We start from the raw sequence: 16355 nt of genomic DNA, 5'->3' as shown, positions 1-16355 counted from the left end.
AAGAGATGGGGGGCTCTATCCGCAAATAAAAAAAGTGGATAAACTGAGTGGGTAAACCCTCCATACATTCCTGTCGCTATTCATTGAAGCCGTAACGCGGACACTATCGGCAACACATTATTTCAGTACGTATATTTATTCATGCCTAACCTGATTGTTTAATTTGCTTGTGTTGTAAACTAAAACACAATGTCAGTCATCGTGTTTGGTTTATACTATTTTAACCCATGAGATACTCTTTATCTCTGTGGGGGCGCGCGGAGAGGAATGAGGCGAGTCATATGACACAAATGCCGTGACGTACTGTACGTGACGAACCAGGAAATAAAAGTAAACAATCCATAGCAAGACGAACTGTTATGTAGTCACTCATTCTCACGCTGAGCCTGCGATTTCTGGTGCTTTATTCATAATGCATGACTGAGTTTTTTCCCCCACAACGACCACAAGTGACCCAGTCAGAGCTAGACTGGAAAAACTGGTAAGACATCCGTACAGTTCAAAAGCACCGGGTGCGGTAGCTGGTAACGATAGCTGGCAATTTGACTCGAGCCATTTCCTGTATGAATTTGAATTTACTTTACAGGGTGAAATGTCCTCACGACCATGTCATGCAAGCATCTCCTTAACGTTAGGTTGTCTTACCGGTAGAATAAACAGCAGCTTGGCCCATACCTTGACTTTTTTGTAGTTGCAGTTTGCCTAAGTGTGTGCTTGTCTTCACTTATTAATTTCAGATTTAGCTATGTTAGCCATCAGATCACCAGAGGAGGAGTCCACAGAGATTGAGGAGATGGACACCTCAGAGCCAAACTGGTGCTGGTTCTACTTGGCTGAGTGTGGAGTGTGGCATATGTTTGAGGTAACATGTCAGCATAACTTTACCTACTTGGACACGTCCATCAAGTCAAGTTTATTCATATAGATCTTCATCATAAAGCATGTCTCAAAGGACTTCACAGAGAACAAGCCTACCTAGATCTAACTGATCCCAACCTTTGTCCCTCCCTCTGCGATACTCTAAATCAGGGGTCTCCAAGTTCATCATGTGCCATGGAGGGTCGAGAGTATGCAGGTTTTCAGTCCAACCAAACACTACACCAGGTGGTTTTCACTGATTAGCACACCTTCAACCAGAGAGGAGGACCTAATCATCGAAATTACCTGGCATAGTGTTTGGTTGGAATGAAAACCTGCGTGCTCTCTGCCCTCCACGGCACGGCTGGAGACCAAATTATCCATCTATCCATCCCTCCACCCACCTCTCACTCCTGTGCCCATTGCTTCATTCATTTCTATTCACCCCATCACATTTGTTCCTAAGTTTAGCAGTTGACTAGCTCATCTCCCCCAACCTCTCTGTCAGATTGATCCCAGTGCGGCGTGTTCTGTGACCAGCGCTCAGATTGAACAGTGTTACAACAGGAACCAACACGGTGTCATGGAATTCTACACTGCCAAATATACGTACAGGCTGGACTTCTCAGGTACCATGACAGAGCGCCTTTCTGCTTGGCAGTGCATAATCAAAGTATTATTGGAGCCACTTCACCAGACAAAATATTCAGCCTACAGAATCTTGAATGGAAAGTAGTGTAAAACTTCTGGTAAAGATAATTTATTTTAAATCAGAGCTAATCCTGTTTCAGAAATGGTGCATGAATATTTAAGTTCCTGAAGCCCTAATCTTGATTAATTCCTTGCCAGTCATGCGGCAGATAAATGTAACGACGGGGAAGCAGCGACCAATCAAACGCTCCCTCCACTCTGCAACTGGCTTCAGGTAAGCTTGAGCAACTGTGTATAATATTTGCCAGTAACAAAAGTGGTTGGAGTAAACATGCAGAGAACTTTTGTCTTCACTTCATCCATTCCTATAAAGGAGAAGAGATATTAGCTGCCAGATCCAAGGGTGTTGCCCTGCAGCTGACCCTGCTGTTTGATCTTCCTGGGGAGAGGGGCAAGGGAGGAGTATTTCTCCTCCAGGCACAAATACTTAGGATATCTTATGGCAAAGTTATTTATTTTATGTACACATTTGCCAAATAGCACATGCTGTATTTATATAATGCACCTAAACGCAGTGGAATTCATTACAGCCTGACATTGCTGGAACAATTTAATCAGTGACCCCTTTCCTTCTCTCTCTCTCTCTCGCTTTCATTCTCTCAGGTTTATATGTGATAATTTGGCCTTGCCTGTTCCCTGTCACTGGGAGAGAATCAATACAGATGAACCCTATCAAGTGAGTACAATAATGACATGTATGTGTGTATATGGGCATCACTGTGACATACACTCAGTATCCAATTACTTAGGCACACCTAGCTGGTACAGGGTTAGGACCCCCTTTTGCCTCCAGAACAGCCTGAAATTTGAGGCATGTATTCAACAAGGTGCTGGAAACGTTCCACAGCGATCTCGGTCCATGCTGACTCGATGGTGATTTTTCAGCAGCACTCTCTTGTTGTGAACATCCCACTGCACCTCATCCCAAAGGTGCTCATGGGTTGAGATCTGGGGACTGTGCAGGCTATTGGAGTAAACTAAAGTCAAGGCATGGCTGGTATACAGTATACTAAATATAATAATATACTAAATAATGAGACCAGACAGATTCTTTGTAGTTACAATGATTTGTACTGAAAGTGCAAAATTCTGACAAAAACCCTAATACATAACCACCCCAGTAAAGAATTACAACAACGCACACTTTAAATATCACCGATACAAAACTCACCAGTGAATCAATGAATAACCTTTCAAATACCTAAGTGATTTGTGAGTTGAACTGATGTCATATTCTGACGTCAATAGATTCAATATCACCTTTGAAAGCACAAAACGCATAGACTTCAATGCTTACATTGTTTCATGTTACCAACTAATATTAAGAGTTCATGCTGCACCATTAAGGGCAGTGAATGTGCATTGTGTAATGTTTTTGTCTTACCACACAGAAGTGTACTGTAGCAACTAGCAACCCAACTCTAAAGTCCAGTTCAAGGAAATCAGAAGATGAAATCCAGTTCTGAAAAGATCCAGTGAATCAGGTAGCTCGCCATCCTAAATCCATCAAAATGGAAAACCTAACCAAAAAGTAAATCAACATGTGAATGCATCTGAATCAGTCATTCAGTGTTACCACTGTAATACACAATCCTGTTTTGCAATTTATCATATGATTAATGTTTACAATGAAATTAAACATACATAATTGAAGAAAAGAAAGAATCATAATGAAAAACTTAGTACCGGCAAGATGGCAGGACAACTACAACCAAAAGCCAAGAATGTGGCATGAAACAGTGTATGAGCCATGCCCACAAATAAAGCTCTACAGCATTTAACAACGTATAAACACAAGTGCGTTTTAGTACAGAATATACTGAAATGAACAGTTTGGTTTTGGCAACTACTTTAAGGTTAAATTTTACAAACACTTGAAGCTACAATTGGTGTCTGAGCTTACCGTATAAACGTAATATTAGCATATTAGCATTTTAGCCAGTGACCTAGCATAATTGTACTGACTTTAAGTTTTGAGTTCAGGAGTTTTAAAGTCACCAAATTCAAAGAAATCTCTGAAGCTGCACGGCAGCAACAGGTGAGAGAAAAGCCTTTGTTGCTTTATCAAAATAATATTTAGTTACAGCTAATAGATAAGGTTGTTTGATATTCCACAAGTAACAACATGACCTCCCGCGTTCTTCTTGGCTCAGCACAGTCAGCTTGAAAGTTAGGGGAGAATCTGCTCTTGGACTATTTGATACATGATTGGCTGAGACAACAGGTGTCAATCTTTCTGTTCCTGGGCAGGGATAGGCTGAAATGTTCAATGGGCTTTGTATATCGTATACAGAACAAAAATATAAATGCAACACTTTTGTTTTTGCTCCCATTTTTCATGAGTTGAAATAAAAGATCTAAGACTTTTTCTATGCACACAAAAGGCTTATTTCTCTCAAATTTTGTTCACAAATTTGTTTAAATCCGTGTTAGTGAGCACTTCTCCTTTGCCAAGATAATCCATCCACCTGACGGGTGTGGCATATCAAGATGCTGATTAAACAGCATGATTATTGCACAGGTGCCTTGGGCTGGTCACAATAAAAGGCCACTTGGGATGCTCTGGATCGGCGTGTACGACAGCGTGTTCCGATTCCTGCCAATATCCAGCAACTTTGCACAGCCATTGAAGAGGAGTGGACCAACACTCCACAGGCCACAATCAACAACCTGATCAACTCTATGCGAAGGAGATGTGTCGCATTGCATGAGGCAAATGGTGGTCACACCAGATACTGACTGGTTTTCAAAAAATGCATATCTGTAGCCCTAGTCATGTGAGATCCATAGTTCAGTGCCTAATAAATGTCAAGATTCAATTCAAGATAAAACTGCACATTTTAGAGTGGCCTTTTATTGTGACCAGCCCAAGGCACACCTGTGCAATAATCATGCTGTTTAATCAGCATCTTGATGTGCCACACCTGTCAGGTGGATGGATTATCTTGGCAAAGGAGAAGTGCTCACTAACACGGATTTAAACAAATTTGTGAACAAAATTTGAGAGAAATAAGCCTTTTGTGTGCATAGAAAAAGTCTTAGATCTTTTATTTCAACTCATGAAAAATGGGAGCAAAACCAAAAGTGTTGCGTTTATATTTTTGTTCAGTGTATGTGAATTGTGATATTATAGTAATTCAGAGATTGCATGTAAACTCATTATGCTGAAACCATCTGGAGACGATGGTGCGTTATCCTGCTGGATGATGATGCTCTTCAATTGTCCAGTTTTGGTGATCAGTGTCCACTGTAGCTTCATCTTTTTGTTCCTCTATCTACAGGGATGTGTACCTAATGAAGTGGATACTGAGTGTATACTGTATAGTAGTTTTTTAAGGTTTTACTGGTCTTCCATTATTTCTTTTCATTTTCCGACATGTCTTTGACATTCAGTGTAACAGTCTGCTGTGTTTGTGCTTGACCGAAAGCATGTTTCTCTGATGGTAACATGGCTTTTGCATTTTATTTACTTTCTTTTTTATTTACTTTTTTTTACTTGCTTGCCATTACTTTGATTCTGACCGTTCCCATGCGTTCTTTCAGCTCATCCAGCTTGGCAGAGACACCTACGAGTTTAAAGAAGTAGCCAGACTGTATGAAAGGACGATGGGACATCCAATCAAATCCATCCAGAGGATTCAGAACCTGGACTTATGGGAGTTCTTCTGCAGGTAGAGTGTTGTTAACATTGTCTGTATGTTTGTGAGTGGATTGTACAAAGTCCGTAGAGAAGTAAAAAATAAACTGTCATGTTTTGTGTGGGCAGAGGATTCTGCTGAGTTGAACTTGGTGATTATGATTTGGGTTGATTTTATGATTTCAATTTTATCTAGTGCAAAAATGTATTCACAGTGGGTAGAATTACAACAAAGCTTTCTTGGAAAACTGCAAGCAATGGCACTATTTTTACTAGGCTTCCGCTGTAGACAAAGCTTTTCCACTGTTAAAGTAAATAAATAAGGTGAGAACATTCACTCACTCACCTTTCCCAAAACCATTAATTGATTTTGCTCTAACATCTGAAATCACAGTCAGTGTGTCTTTGTCTCTGAAAGTCAGTTTTGAGTACATCTCCTTTGTACATAGCCCTTTGTGATGGCTTGAGCATGAACTCATACAGTAGGAAGGGACTGATCAATACTCATTCCTGTGTTGTCATTCCTTGGTTCCCCCCCACCCCCAAAGGAAAAAAACACAGTTGCGAAAAGTCAAGCGCACACTGGAGATTGAGGAGCGCATGTTGTTTCACGGCACAGGCCACAGCAACGTACAAGCTATATGCACATATAACTTTGACTGGCGGCTGACCGGAAGCCACGGCGATGTCTACGGCAAAGGTAGATCCCTGCGTCTTGTGATGTAACATCATGTAGCGATTAACCCACGTTTTTTTTGTTTAGATTTCAACATTTCCCTCGCACTTCTCTCCTCCAGGGAGCTATTTTGCCAGGGATGCCAAATACTCCAGTAAATTCTGTCTTACCACGGGGAAGCACAACACCGCCTTGCAGAGACACGGGCTCGCCCCGCCAATATTTGCCAGCGAGCCTCCCTATAAGACCATGTTCCTGGCCAGAGTGCTGGTTGGGGAATACACCGTCGGTCATCCTATGTACTGCAGACCGCCCTCCAAGGACGCCAGCTTCACCAACTTTTATGACAGTTGCGTGGACGATATGGCCAATCCAAAGATTTATGTCATCTTTGACAGCAACCAGATTTACCCGGAGTATCTGATTGAGTTCTACTGATGCCTAAGAAGAGTTTATGAACTTTTTTTTTTCCTTCAAAACATATGAACTATAGAGGCTGGATCTCAAACAAGGATTTAGGAGACGGAAATCAGATGACTGGATAACATGGCAAGAGAAGCAGTTAAAGGGACCTTGGTTATTTCTTTCAGTTAGATCCACTGCCTGACTGGGGCATGGGTCATCTAAAGTGCCTTTAGGGAATACTGGAAAAGCAAGAAGACAATAGTGTTTGTGTATAGTTTTATATACTGTATATTCTAAGATGTTGGTCGTGCACAGAAGGGCCCTATTACTCACACACTGCTTGGGATGTTTCTGTGATATAAAAAAGATGCAAATACTGAACCACTCTGGTAATCTGAGGATACATTTTCTCTTTTATCAGTCTTTGTGGCAATTTTGTATTTCATGCAGTACCCATTCTTGCTTGTTGAGTATATGTGCACAGTTGTTTAAAATAGGAGTGGCACATTTGCAGCCTGTAGCTTACAGGCGATGTCCTGGCATCGGCACAACCTTAACACCACAGCACTTCCTTCACATCCACAGCATCAGGCACAAGCTCGGTTGTAGGTTTCCTTAAGTATACTCCTTAAGAACATCTACAGTAATGTATGCAGTAGGTCTAGCTGTAGCAGTCTGCTTAAATGGGCTGGGTAGCAAACCTTAATCCCATGAGTGTCCAAGTCATGTAGACATTGTCCCAAATGACAAAAACCACTGCTTTTTCCTGCTTACCCATGTGGCACCGTGGTCTGTCACTGTTAGATACACTCAAACATCTGTGTGTACGTAGTAAAACATATTATGTATGCATGGGAAGCACGTTTTTAATTCAAGCAAAACAGCCTCTACCTCTGCTCTTTTTTTTAACCATGCATCAATGCACAATTTTTCTTTCCTTTCCATGAAAGGGTCTGTAATTGTGTCACAATGACATAAAGTCGTAATGTCATGTTCACTTTGTTGTGTGTCCATGGTCCTTGGGCAATACTGCTCTGTATGTGCTTTATGAACATTGATTGAAATCGGAAAAATAATTGACATGGACTGTGGTTGAATTTTGTATGAGTTTACACCAGGAACAAAGTTCATATCAGATTTCCAGTTGGGCATAAAACCAAAGTAAGATCAAATTTAACATCACATTGGAATTTAATGATCTGAGTCTAATGTTGCCACCTGTTCACATCTGTGTTTACTCTTAACTTTGATCTGCTGATAAGGAAAAAGCCGGTTTAACTTTTCCCCTGGTGTAAATTTATCCAAAAATTAGTGTGGCCAGCACATGTATAGTACTGTAAATTAACCATGCTGTAATGATGCTTTGTTATGTATCGTTGTTGAATTCATTGTTTGCTTTCTACACCCTTGCTCTTTGCATAATGTCTTACCCTTTCATGTTTTACATTTGTGGAAAAAAACAAAAAACAAATACTACAATGCAGAGTATTAAATTTGCCACAAGAGGGTGCTACAGTACAAGAGTGGAGCTCCAGCAAATCATGTACATCATATGAGTGAAACGGCAGCAACCATGTGTCTTGGATCATACACCACAGACGTATGTGTGGGGGTGAGTGAGTATGTGTGCAGGTGTGTGCGGGTATGTGTGTGTCTGTATTTTGCACATTGTATTACTAATAAAGCTTTTCATTAAAGCACATTCAAGTATTTGTTTTATTGTAAAACTACTGTCAGGGGAGAAGACTGATGACATCGCACAAGGATTTAGATGACAAAATGATCTTGTGCTGTAACAGTGTCACATACTGTCCCAGTCTTGCCTCTGAGTGAGGAAATCCGTCCTGTCTGAGGAAGGGGGGTGTGGCTATGAATAAAGTTTAATTCATGATAGTCAGGCGCACCACACTCAGCCCTAATAGCTCCAAGCGACCTGCTGAGTGAGTCCGGGTATGAGGTGGGTCAGCTAAAGGTCCCATATCGTGTAAAACGGGATTTCCCTTGCCTCTGATTAACATCGTGGAAGTATCAAAACGCACGATAGCCAACTAAATCCACACAATCCATATTAGAAAACCGAGCCTCTACTTTGTGGCATCACAATGGTAAGCTCATCATCATTTTTTTACAAAGCATTTTTTTTTTTTCCAAAGCGGTTGTCATTGTGTATTTACCGGCGAATTTTCCCTATCTGTCCGCCGGGCTGTGGTGTACGTTTCACTCTTGAAACGGTTAGCCAATCAGAACAGAGGGGTCGTTAATATTAATGAGCCGTAAAGACACAGCAACAGGTAAGGTCAGGCTTGGTAAGGCTCGGAGAGATGCTGGAAAATGAACATGTAAAAATGGATTGAGAGCGTTTTTGGTACATGACACCACACAAACAGCTTTTAATGGACCTGAAGACATAAAATAAAACATTGGAAAGTGTAGAATATAAAATTATTAACTTAAAAGACTTTTTCTGTTGTAATATGATCCATTTTATGTGTGTATCTGTCTAGACGATGTGGAATAATCGGGCAGAGGGCAGTCAGCATGTGGAATACATGGACACATCAGACACACCATGGTGCTGGTACTATCTGGCAGACTGTGGAAGGTGGCACAGGTTTGAGGTACCCCAACCCTACATCACTATACAGATCAGTCATAATCTGTCTGTTAGTTTGTGAACTAAGAATTGTTTCCTGATCAATGTTGTTTGAATTGCAGGATGACCCAGATATCTCCCTCAGCACATATGATATAGAAAGGTGTTACCTAAAAGACTCAAAAGGGGTTTTACAGACATTTTCATCCACTGGTGGCAGCAATATCGATTTCTCAGGTATTTGAGTAATTTTTCTTGTTCACATAAAGTCTTCATTTGATTTATAATGAGCTTGTGTAGGTGACATGATTAATTTCTCTCTATTCAGCAATGTTACAGACTGACCGTACCACAGGACGGCAAAGGAGAATCCAACGATCCTGCCACGTTCAGATAAGGTGAAACAAGGGATTCAATAAATAATTACAATAAACTTAAAGCAATAAAGAGTGGATGAATCAATATTATGCAACGTCCATGTATAGTCTCAGTTTCTGGCAAAATGAAAGTGAAAGTTACTGTCAGCCCAACAGACACTAACCACTCCTCTCCGTTCTAGGTGTTCCTGTTTTAGTTCTGTCCCTGTTTTCTGGGAAATGTTTGATCCCAAACTGCCATATCAGGTGACTGACAGAAAATTGAACTATTTAGTAAAGCAAATATCCATTCTGTATCAGTTTCAGATGTTGTTTCTATGCATTTATTTTATTTTTTTAGCATTTTTTACATTTCAGAAAAAAAAAAAAAACCTCAGGCAAATAGTGTCTCTACAGATTAAAACAGCAACTGGGCAAGTTAAAGTATTAAGGCAAAATATATCCCATTGGAATTCAAAGACTGCATTATTAGGTCAAATATGGCTCAGTCAATCAGTCATTACGTTATTATTATTATTATTATTTTACAGTTAATCTGTCTGAATGAAGTCACCCCTGAGTATCAGACTGTGGCAGATTTCATGAAGAAGGATGGCTTGTTGGACAGAACCATCGTATCAATCAGCAGGATACAGAACTTAGACCTGTGGGAACTGTATTGCAGGTAGGTGGCTTTCCATGAGCTGTGCTGTTTATTCTACTGCACCTGCTCCCAATGCTGGCATTCAAAATGGCCTTTCTCTTCACTCTCTTTGTGTCATAAAGGAAGAAGAAACAGCTGATGAGGATTCAAGGTGTCAAAGAAATCAACGAGAGAAGAATATTTCATGGAACCCAAATCAGCAATGTGCACAATATTTGCACATATAACTTTGACTTCAGATTACCTAGCACAAATGGCCATGTGTTTGGAAAAGGTGAGTGAGAATGATACAGCAACAAGACAACAGTACAACATATTTAGTAGTGTAATATGTCCATTTGTGCACCAGAGTTCCTGTAGTTAATCTATTTTTTTCTCACATAGGGACATACTTTGCAAGACATGCTTCATATGCAGACAAGTACAGTCAATGGAGCACTGATCCATTGCCACTGTATGGCGGGGCATCACAAGCTGTACAAGGCCAACGAAGTAAAATAATGTTTTTAGCCCGGGTGATGATTGGAAACTCAAAGAAGGGACACAAGGAATTCCAAAAACCCGATCATGAAACTTCAACAAACAACCACGACAGCTGTGTGGATAACATCAGTGATCCCAAAATCTTTGTCATTTTTGATCCAAATCAAATATATCCAGAGTATTTGATTCAGTACTGCTGAACTCTTTCGAGCAAGTGCAACATGCTTACATCAGACTGTCTGGATGTAAATGTTTGGATTATTTCAGCATGTTTCTCAATGGATTTTGTATTGACAACTATGAAGAAACCATGGAGAGCTGAAGGTTGCCAACAGAGAAGCACTTTTTTTTCAAGTCTTGAAAGGTTATTTTTCCTCTACTGCTATTTTCCAGTTACACAAAACATAAAACTTTTTAATTTTAATACAAAGTTGAAAGCAACAATTAATATCACTTTCTCTCGTTATTTGTTGTATTGTTGTATTATGTTCTTCTTTTTTTCTATGACAAAAGCCCCAGTCCATAATTGGAGTATGGTTAATTATTGAAATTATTTAGCCGATTACTTCTAGTAAAGAAAATCTTCTTTTCATTTGAAATTTATTGTCAGAGCTTTAGCTACAGAGACTGAAAAATATGTTACTGCTAAGCACGAGTTCACATATTTTTAGGCTTCAAAGGGTTTGTTTACATTTACATTACATCTTATTGTATCTTTAATTCATATCACTTGACAGTTTAAAACAGAAACGTCAACTATGGTGAGTTAAACAAATGTCTAAACTTCTCTGTTGAGCAGAACACTACTGACATTTATTAGATTAAATATAATGATGTTGAAGTGTGTGTGTCTGTGTGTGTGTGCACACTGTGGATACACATGAATACATCATCAAGTCATTGACCACCACAATGACTGGATAAGATAAATGTAACAACGGGGAAGTAGCGACCAATCAAACGCTCCCTCCACTCTGCAACTGGCTTCAGGTAAGCTTGAGCAACTGTGTATAATATTTGCCAGTAACAAAAGTGGTTGGAGTAAACATGCAGAGGACTTTTGTCTTCACTTCATCCATTCCTCTAAAGGAGAAGAGATATTAGCTGCCAGATCCAAGGTGATTCCAGCTGATCTCCCTGGGGAGAGGGGCAAGAGAGGAGTATTTCTCCTCCAGGCACAAATACTTAGGATATCTTATGACAAAGTTATTTATTTTATGTACACATTTGCCAAATAGCACATGCTGTATTTATATAATGCACCTAAACACAGTGGGATTCATTACAGCCTGACATTGCTGGAACAATTTAATCAGTGACCCCTTTCCTTCTCTCTCTCCTTTTCATTCTCTCAGGTTTATATGTGATAATTTGGCCTTGCCTGTTCCCTGTCACTGGGAGAGAATCAATACAGATGAGCCCTATCAAGTGAGTACAATAATGACATGTATGTGTGTATACGGGCATCACTGTGACATACACTCAGTATCCAATTACTTAGGCACACCTAGCTGGTACAGGGTTAGGACCCCATTTTGCCTCCAGAACAGCCTGAAATTTGAGGCATGTATTCAACAAGGTGCTGGAAACGTTCCACAGCGATCTCGGTCCATGCTGACTCGATGGTGATTTTTCAGCAGCACTCTCTTGTTGTGAACATCCCACTGCACCTCATCCCAAAGGTGCTCATGGGTTGAGATCTGGGGACTGTGCAGGCTATTGGAGTAAACTAAAGTCACTGTGGCAAGGCTGGTATACAGTATACTACTGAGTTACGGTGGATTACTACACTCAGTAGAATGGGAAACTGGGTTCGTCTACTGGGAGCAGAGAGGGTAAATAATGAGACCAGACAGATTCTTTACAGTTACAATGATTTGTATTGAAAGTGCAAAATTCTGACAAAAACCCTAATACATAACCACCCCAGTAAAGACCCAGGAAATAATTACAACGGGCACCTGAAACATCATTGCTACAAAACTCATCAGATAACACTATCAATGTATATCAGTGAATAACCTTTCAAATACCTAAGTGATTTGTGAGTTGAACTGATGTCATATTCTGACATCAATAGATTCAATATCACCTTTGAAAGCACAAAACGCACCTGCGAGATAAAGATCTCGTAGGCTAATTATGAGATACGGAAGTCATAATTACCAGAAACCATCTCCGATTTTCTTTGATGAATGCAATGCGCTTCTGGGGAGGGACTAATGACATTGTACAAGGATTTAGATGACAAAATGATCTTGTGCTGGTAACAGCATCACATACTGTACCAGTCCTGCCTCTAAGTGAGGAAAACCATCCTACCTGAGGAAAGGGGGGTGTGGCTATGAATCAAGTTTCATTCATGTTAGTCAGGCGCACCACACTACTCCAAGCTACCTGAGCGAGTCTGGGTGAGGTAGGTCAGCTTTAAAACCTTAAAATTATTAACTTAAAATACTTTTTCTGTTGTAGTATGATCCATTTTATATGTGTGTCTGTCTAGACGATGTGGAATAATCGGGAAGAGGGCAGTCAGGATGTGGAATACATGGACACATCAGACACACCATGGTGCTGGTACTATCTGGCAGACTGTGGAAGGTGGCACAGGTTTGAGGTACCCCAACCCTACATCACTATACAGATCAGTCATAATATGTCTGTTAGTTTGTGAACTAAGAATTGTTTCCTGATCAATGTTGTTTGAATGGCAGGAAGACCCAGATATCTCCCTCAGCACAGATGATATAGAAAGGTGTTACCTAAAAGACTCAAAAGGGGTTTTACAGACATTTTCATCCACTGGTGGCAGCAAGATCGATTTCTCAGGTATTTGAGTAATTTTTCTTGTTCACATAAAGTCTTCATTTGATTTATAATGAGCTTGTGTGGGTGACATGATTCATTTCTCTCTATTCAGCAATGTTACAGACTGACCGTACCACAGGACAGCAAAGGAGAATCCAACGATCCTGCCACGTTCAGATAAGGTGAAACAAGGGATTCAATAAACTAGTGCAGTGCCCGTTCGCCCCGCTGCTGCACGGAGCGCTGTTCGCTTGTTTATTCAAAGTTTATTAATATTGAACGTGTCGCGTGTCCAAATTGCACCAAATCCGACACTGCACATCCTTGGGTCCCCAGCAATACACCCGCCAAGTGTGAAATAGATCGGACGAACGGTTCTCGAGATATGCGAAGAACAGACAGACAGACAGACAGAGATTCCTTGCTTTATAGTATGATGATGATGATGATGATGATAATTACAATAAACTTAAAGCAATAAAGAGTGGATGAATCAATATTATGCAACGTTCATGTATAATCTCGGTTTCTGGCAAAATGAAAGTGAAAGTTACTGTCAGCCCAACAGACACTAACCACTCCTCTCCTTCTAGGTGTTCCTGCAGTTCTGTTTTCTGGGAAATGGTTGATCCCAAACTGCCATATCAGGTGATTGACAGAAAATTGAACTATTTAGTAAAGCAAATATCCATTCTGTATCAATTTTCAGTTGTTGTTTCTATGCATTTATTTTTAGCATCTTTTACATTTCAGAACAAATAAACCTCAGGCAAATAGTGTCTCTACAGATTAAAACAGCAACTGGGCAAGTTAAAGTATTAAGGCAAAATATATCCCACTGGAATTCAAAGACTGCATTATTAGGTCAAATATGGCTTGGTTGGGTGCAGAGTGATTACATTATTTTTATTATTATTATTTTACAGTTAATCTGTCTGAATGAAGTCACCCCTGAGTATCAGACTGTGGCAGATTTCATGAAGAAGGATGGCTTGTTGGACAGAACCATCGTATCAATCAGCAGGATACAGAACTTAGACCTGTGGGAACTGTATTGCAGGTAGGTGGCTTTCCATGAGCTGTGCTGTTTATTCTACTGCACCTGCTCCCTCTGCTGGCATTCAAAATGGCCTTTCTCTTCACTCTCTTTGTGTTATAAAGGAAGAAGAAACAGCTGATGAGGATTCAAGGTGTCAAAGAAATCAACGAGAGAAGAATATTTCATGGAACCCAAATCAGCAATGTGCACAATATTTGCACATATAACTTTGACTTCAGATTAGCTGGCATTAATGGCCATTTGTTTGGAAAAGGTGAGTGAGAATGATACAGCAACAAGATAACAGCACATATTTAGTAGTGTAATATGTCCATTTGTGCACCAGAGTTCCTGTAGTTAATCTATTTTTTTCTCACTTAGGGACATACTTTGCAAGACATGCTTCATATGCAGACAATTACAGTCAATGGAGCACTGATCCATTGCCACTGTATGGCGGGGCATCACAAGCTGTACAAGGCCAACGAAGTAAAATAATATTTTTAGCCCGGGTGATGATTGGAAACTCAAAGGAGGGACACATGGATTTCCAAAAACCCGATCATGCAAGTTCAACAAACAACCACGACAGCTGTGTGGATGACATCAAAGATCCCAGAATCTTTGTCATTTTTGATCCAAATCAAATATATCCAGAGTATTTGATTCAGTACTGCTGAACTCAAGAGAAGATTTGGAGCAAGTGCAACATGCTTACATCAGACTGTCTGGATGCAAATGTTTGAAAAGAAACCATGGAGAGCTGAAGGTTGCCAACAGAGAAGCACTTTGGATTTCAAGTCTTGAAAGGTTATTTTTCCTCTACTGCTGTTTTCCAGTTACACAAAATATAAAACTTTTTAATTTTAATACAAAGTTGAAAGCAACAATTGACATCACTTTCTCTCATTATTTTGTTCTTTTTTCTATGGCAAAAGCCCCAGTCCATAATTGCAGTATGGTTAATTATTTAAATTATTTAGCTGATTACTTCTAGTAATCAGTAAGAAAACCTTCTTTTCATTTGAAATTTATTGTCAGAGCTTTAGTTACAGAGACTGAAAAATATGTTACTGCTAAGCACGAGTTCACATATTTTCAGGCTTCAAAAGGTTTGTTTACATTTACATTACATCTTATTGTATCTTTAATTCAAATCACTTGACAGTTTAAAACAGAAACGTCAACTATGGTGAGTTAAACAAATGTCTAAACTTCTCTATGTTGAGCAGAACAACACTGACATTTATTAGACTAAATGTAATGATGTTGAGGTGTGTGTGTGTGTGTTTGCACACTGTGGATACACATGGATACATCATCAAGTCATTGACCACCACAATGACTGGAAAAGAGGCTTAGAACACAGTCTTTCCAAGAAAAACATTGAAACGATGGATCAATAATTTGTGGATACCATGAAAGCTACATTTATTTATTTTTAGATTATTTAAAATGGTACTAGAGTGTTTACAACTCTGCTTTGGTCACTGGCTAGTAGCCTACCAGTTATCCAGGTCATTCTTGAGATTAAATATAGGTAAATTCATGATAACAGTTTGACTTTTTTCACATTTGTTTACAACAATAAGTTTTGTATGACCACCTCATGATCTTCTTTGATCTCAAAACAGAAGAGCTCTATAAATAAATTGCCTGGCAGAACCAAACCAAAAGGTCACCGGTGTTTATTCATGTGGTATTTATTAATGTGATCTTATAATATCCAGCTTTTCATAATGTTTTGGGACTGGGGTTATAAGCCTTCTAAACTAGACCTGGGGCCTTCTGGGCTTGTGTGCAGAGGCGTTGCTAGCAATTCTTGGCCCCCTGACAATATGATGCATCTAACTGAATACAGTGTCACACCTGTCAGAAGGGGCTTCCTTAACCAGAAATGACAAAAAATGTTTCTATAATATTCCTGTAGGGACTAATAATGGGTTATTATGGCCTCGTCATGTGTGTTTTTTTTTAATAATATTCTACTAAAATATATTGTAGGATTACAATCTCATTCTTTTTCATAAGGGTTTATTCACCTCCTACTGAAAGCACACTCAACATGTTAACTTTGTTTCAAATGAAGTAACGTAAAAGAGAAATATTTTCCTAGAACTGTTTT

At 39.6% G+C, this 16355-nt stretch overlaps 3 protein-coding genes across 5 annotated transcripts; all 3 read left to right on the top strand.

Moving 5' to 3' along the window:
• The first annotated feature begins 344 nt into the window (after window positions 1-344).
• On the top strand, window positions 345-7989 carry LOC139916643 (protein mono-ADP-ribosyltransferase PARP11-like). The gene is made up of 8 exons (XM_071905581.2): window positions 345-481; window positions 738-862; window positions 1367-1487; window positions 1708-1783; window positions 2173-2245; window positions 5113-5240; window positions 5755-5906; window positions 6004-7989. The coding sequence occupies exons 2-8, from the start codon at window positions 746-748 to the stop codon at window positions 6318-6320; spliced, it is 984 nt and encodes a 327-aa protein (XP_071761682.1). The 5' UTR covers window positions 345-481; window positions 738-745; the 3' UTR covers window positions 6321-7989.
• A 263-nt stretch (window positions 7990-8252) lies between these two features.
• Window positions 8253-10781, top strand: LOC139916733 (protein mono-ADP-ribosyltransferase PARP11-like). Of its 3 annotated transcripts, none has more exons than XM_071905722.2 (8): window positions 8253-8392; window positions 8792-8905; window positions 9026-9117; window positions 9209-9278; window positions 9440-9503; window positions 9788-9921; window positions 10023-10174; window positions 10285-10781. In XM_071905722.2, the coding sequence occupies exons 2-8, from the start codon at window positions 8826-8828 to the stop codon at window positions 10581-10583; spliced, it is 891 nt and encodes a 296-aa protein (XP_071761823.2). In that variant the 5' UTR covers window positions 8253-8392; window positions 8792-8825; the 3' UTR covers window positions 10584-10781. The 3 variants fall into 3 exon arrangements, with proteins under 3 accessions (XP_071761823.2, XP_071761821.2, XP_071761822.2); XM_071905720.2 differs by having other exon boundaries at window positions 9003-9117; XM_071905721.2 differs by lacking the exon at window positions 8253-8392 and having other exon boundaries at window positions 8695-8905.
• A 998-nt stretch (window positions 10782-11779) lies between these two features.
• On the top strand, window positions 11780-14969 carry LOC139916740 (protein mono-ADP-ribosyltransferase PARP11-like). The gene is made up of 8 exons (XM_071905734.2): window positions 11780-11811; window positions 12887-13000; window positions 13098-13212; window positions 13304-13373; window positions 13785-13839; window positions 14118-14251; window positions 14353-14504; window positions 14612-14969. The coding sequence occupies exons 2-8, from the start codon at window positions 12890-12892 to the stop codon at window positions 14908-14910; spliced, it is 936 nt and encodes a 311-aa protein (XP_071761835.2). The 5' UTR covers window positions 11780-11811; window positions 12887-12889; the 3' UTR covers window positions 14911-14969.
• The last annotated feature ends 1386 nt before the right edge of the window (window positions 14970-16355 follow it).

This window comes from Centroberyx gerrardi, chromosome 24 (genome assembly GCF_048128805.1).
Source record: "Centroberyx gerrardi isolate f3 chromosome 24, fCenGer3.hap1.cur.20231027, whole genome shotgun sequence".
Lineage (NCBI taxonomy): Eukaryota > Metazoa > Chordata > Actinopteri > Beryciformes > Berycidae > Centroberyx > Centroberyx gerrardi.
The sequence above is the reverse complement of the archived record's forward strand: the minus strand, read 5'-3'. Positions and strand labels throughout refer to the sequence as shown.

Excerpts from the sequence above, each read along its gene's own strand:
- LOC139916740 (XM_071905734.2), top strand. The coding sequence starts at position 12,890 with ATGTGGAATAATCGGGAAGAGGGCAGTCAGGATGTGGAATACATGGAC. Across the intron at positions 13,001-13,097 it reads GAAGGTGGCACAGGTTTGAG|GAAGACCCAGATATCTCCCT; the intron begins GTACCCCAACCC and ends TTTGAATGGCAG. Across the intron at positions 13,213-13,303 it reads CAGCAAGATCGATTTCTCAG|CAATGTTACAGACTGACCGT; the intron begins GTATTTGAGTAA and ends CTCTCTATTCAG.
- LOC139916643 (XM_071905581.2), top strand. The coding sequence starts at position 746 with ATGTTAGCCATCAGATCACCAGAGGAGGAGTCCACAGAGATTGAGGAG. Across the intron at positions 863-1,366 it reads GAGTGTGGCATATGTTTGAG|ATTGATCCCAGTGCGGCGTG; the intron begins GTAACATGTCAG and ends CCTCTCTGTCAG. Across the intron at positions 1,488-1,707 it reads GTACAGGCTGGACTTCTCAG|TCATGCGGCAGATAAATGTA; the intron begins GTACCATGACAG and ends ATTCCTTGCCAG.
- LOC139916733 (XM_071905720.2), top strand. Across the intron at positions 9,279-9,439 it reads TCCTGCCACGTTCAGATAAG|GTGTTCCTGTTTTAGTTCTG; the intron begins GTGAAACAAGGG and ends TCTCCGTTCTAG. Across the intron at positions 9,922-10,022 it reads CTGTGGGAACTGTATTGCAG|GAAGAAGAAACAGCTGATGA; the intron begins GTAGGTGGCTTT and ends TGTGTCATAAAG.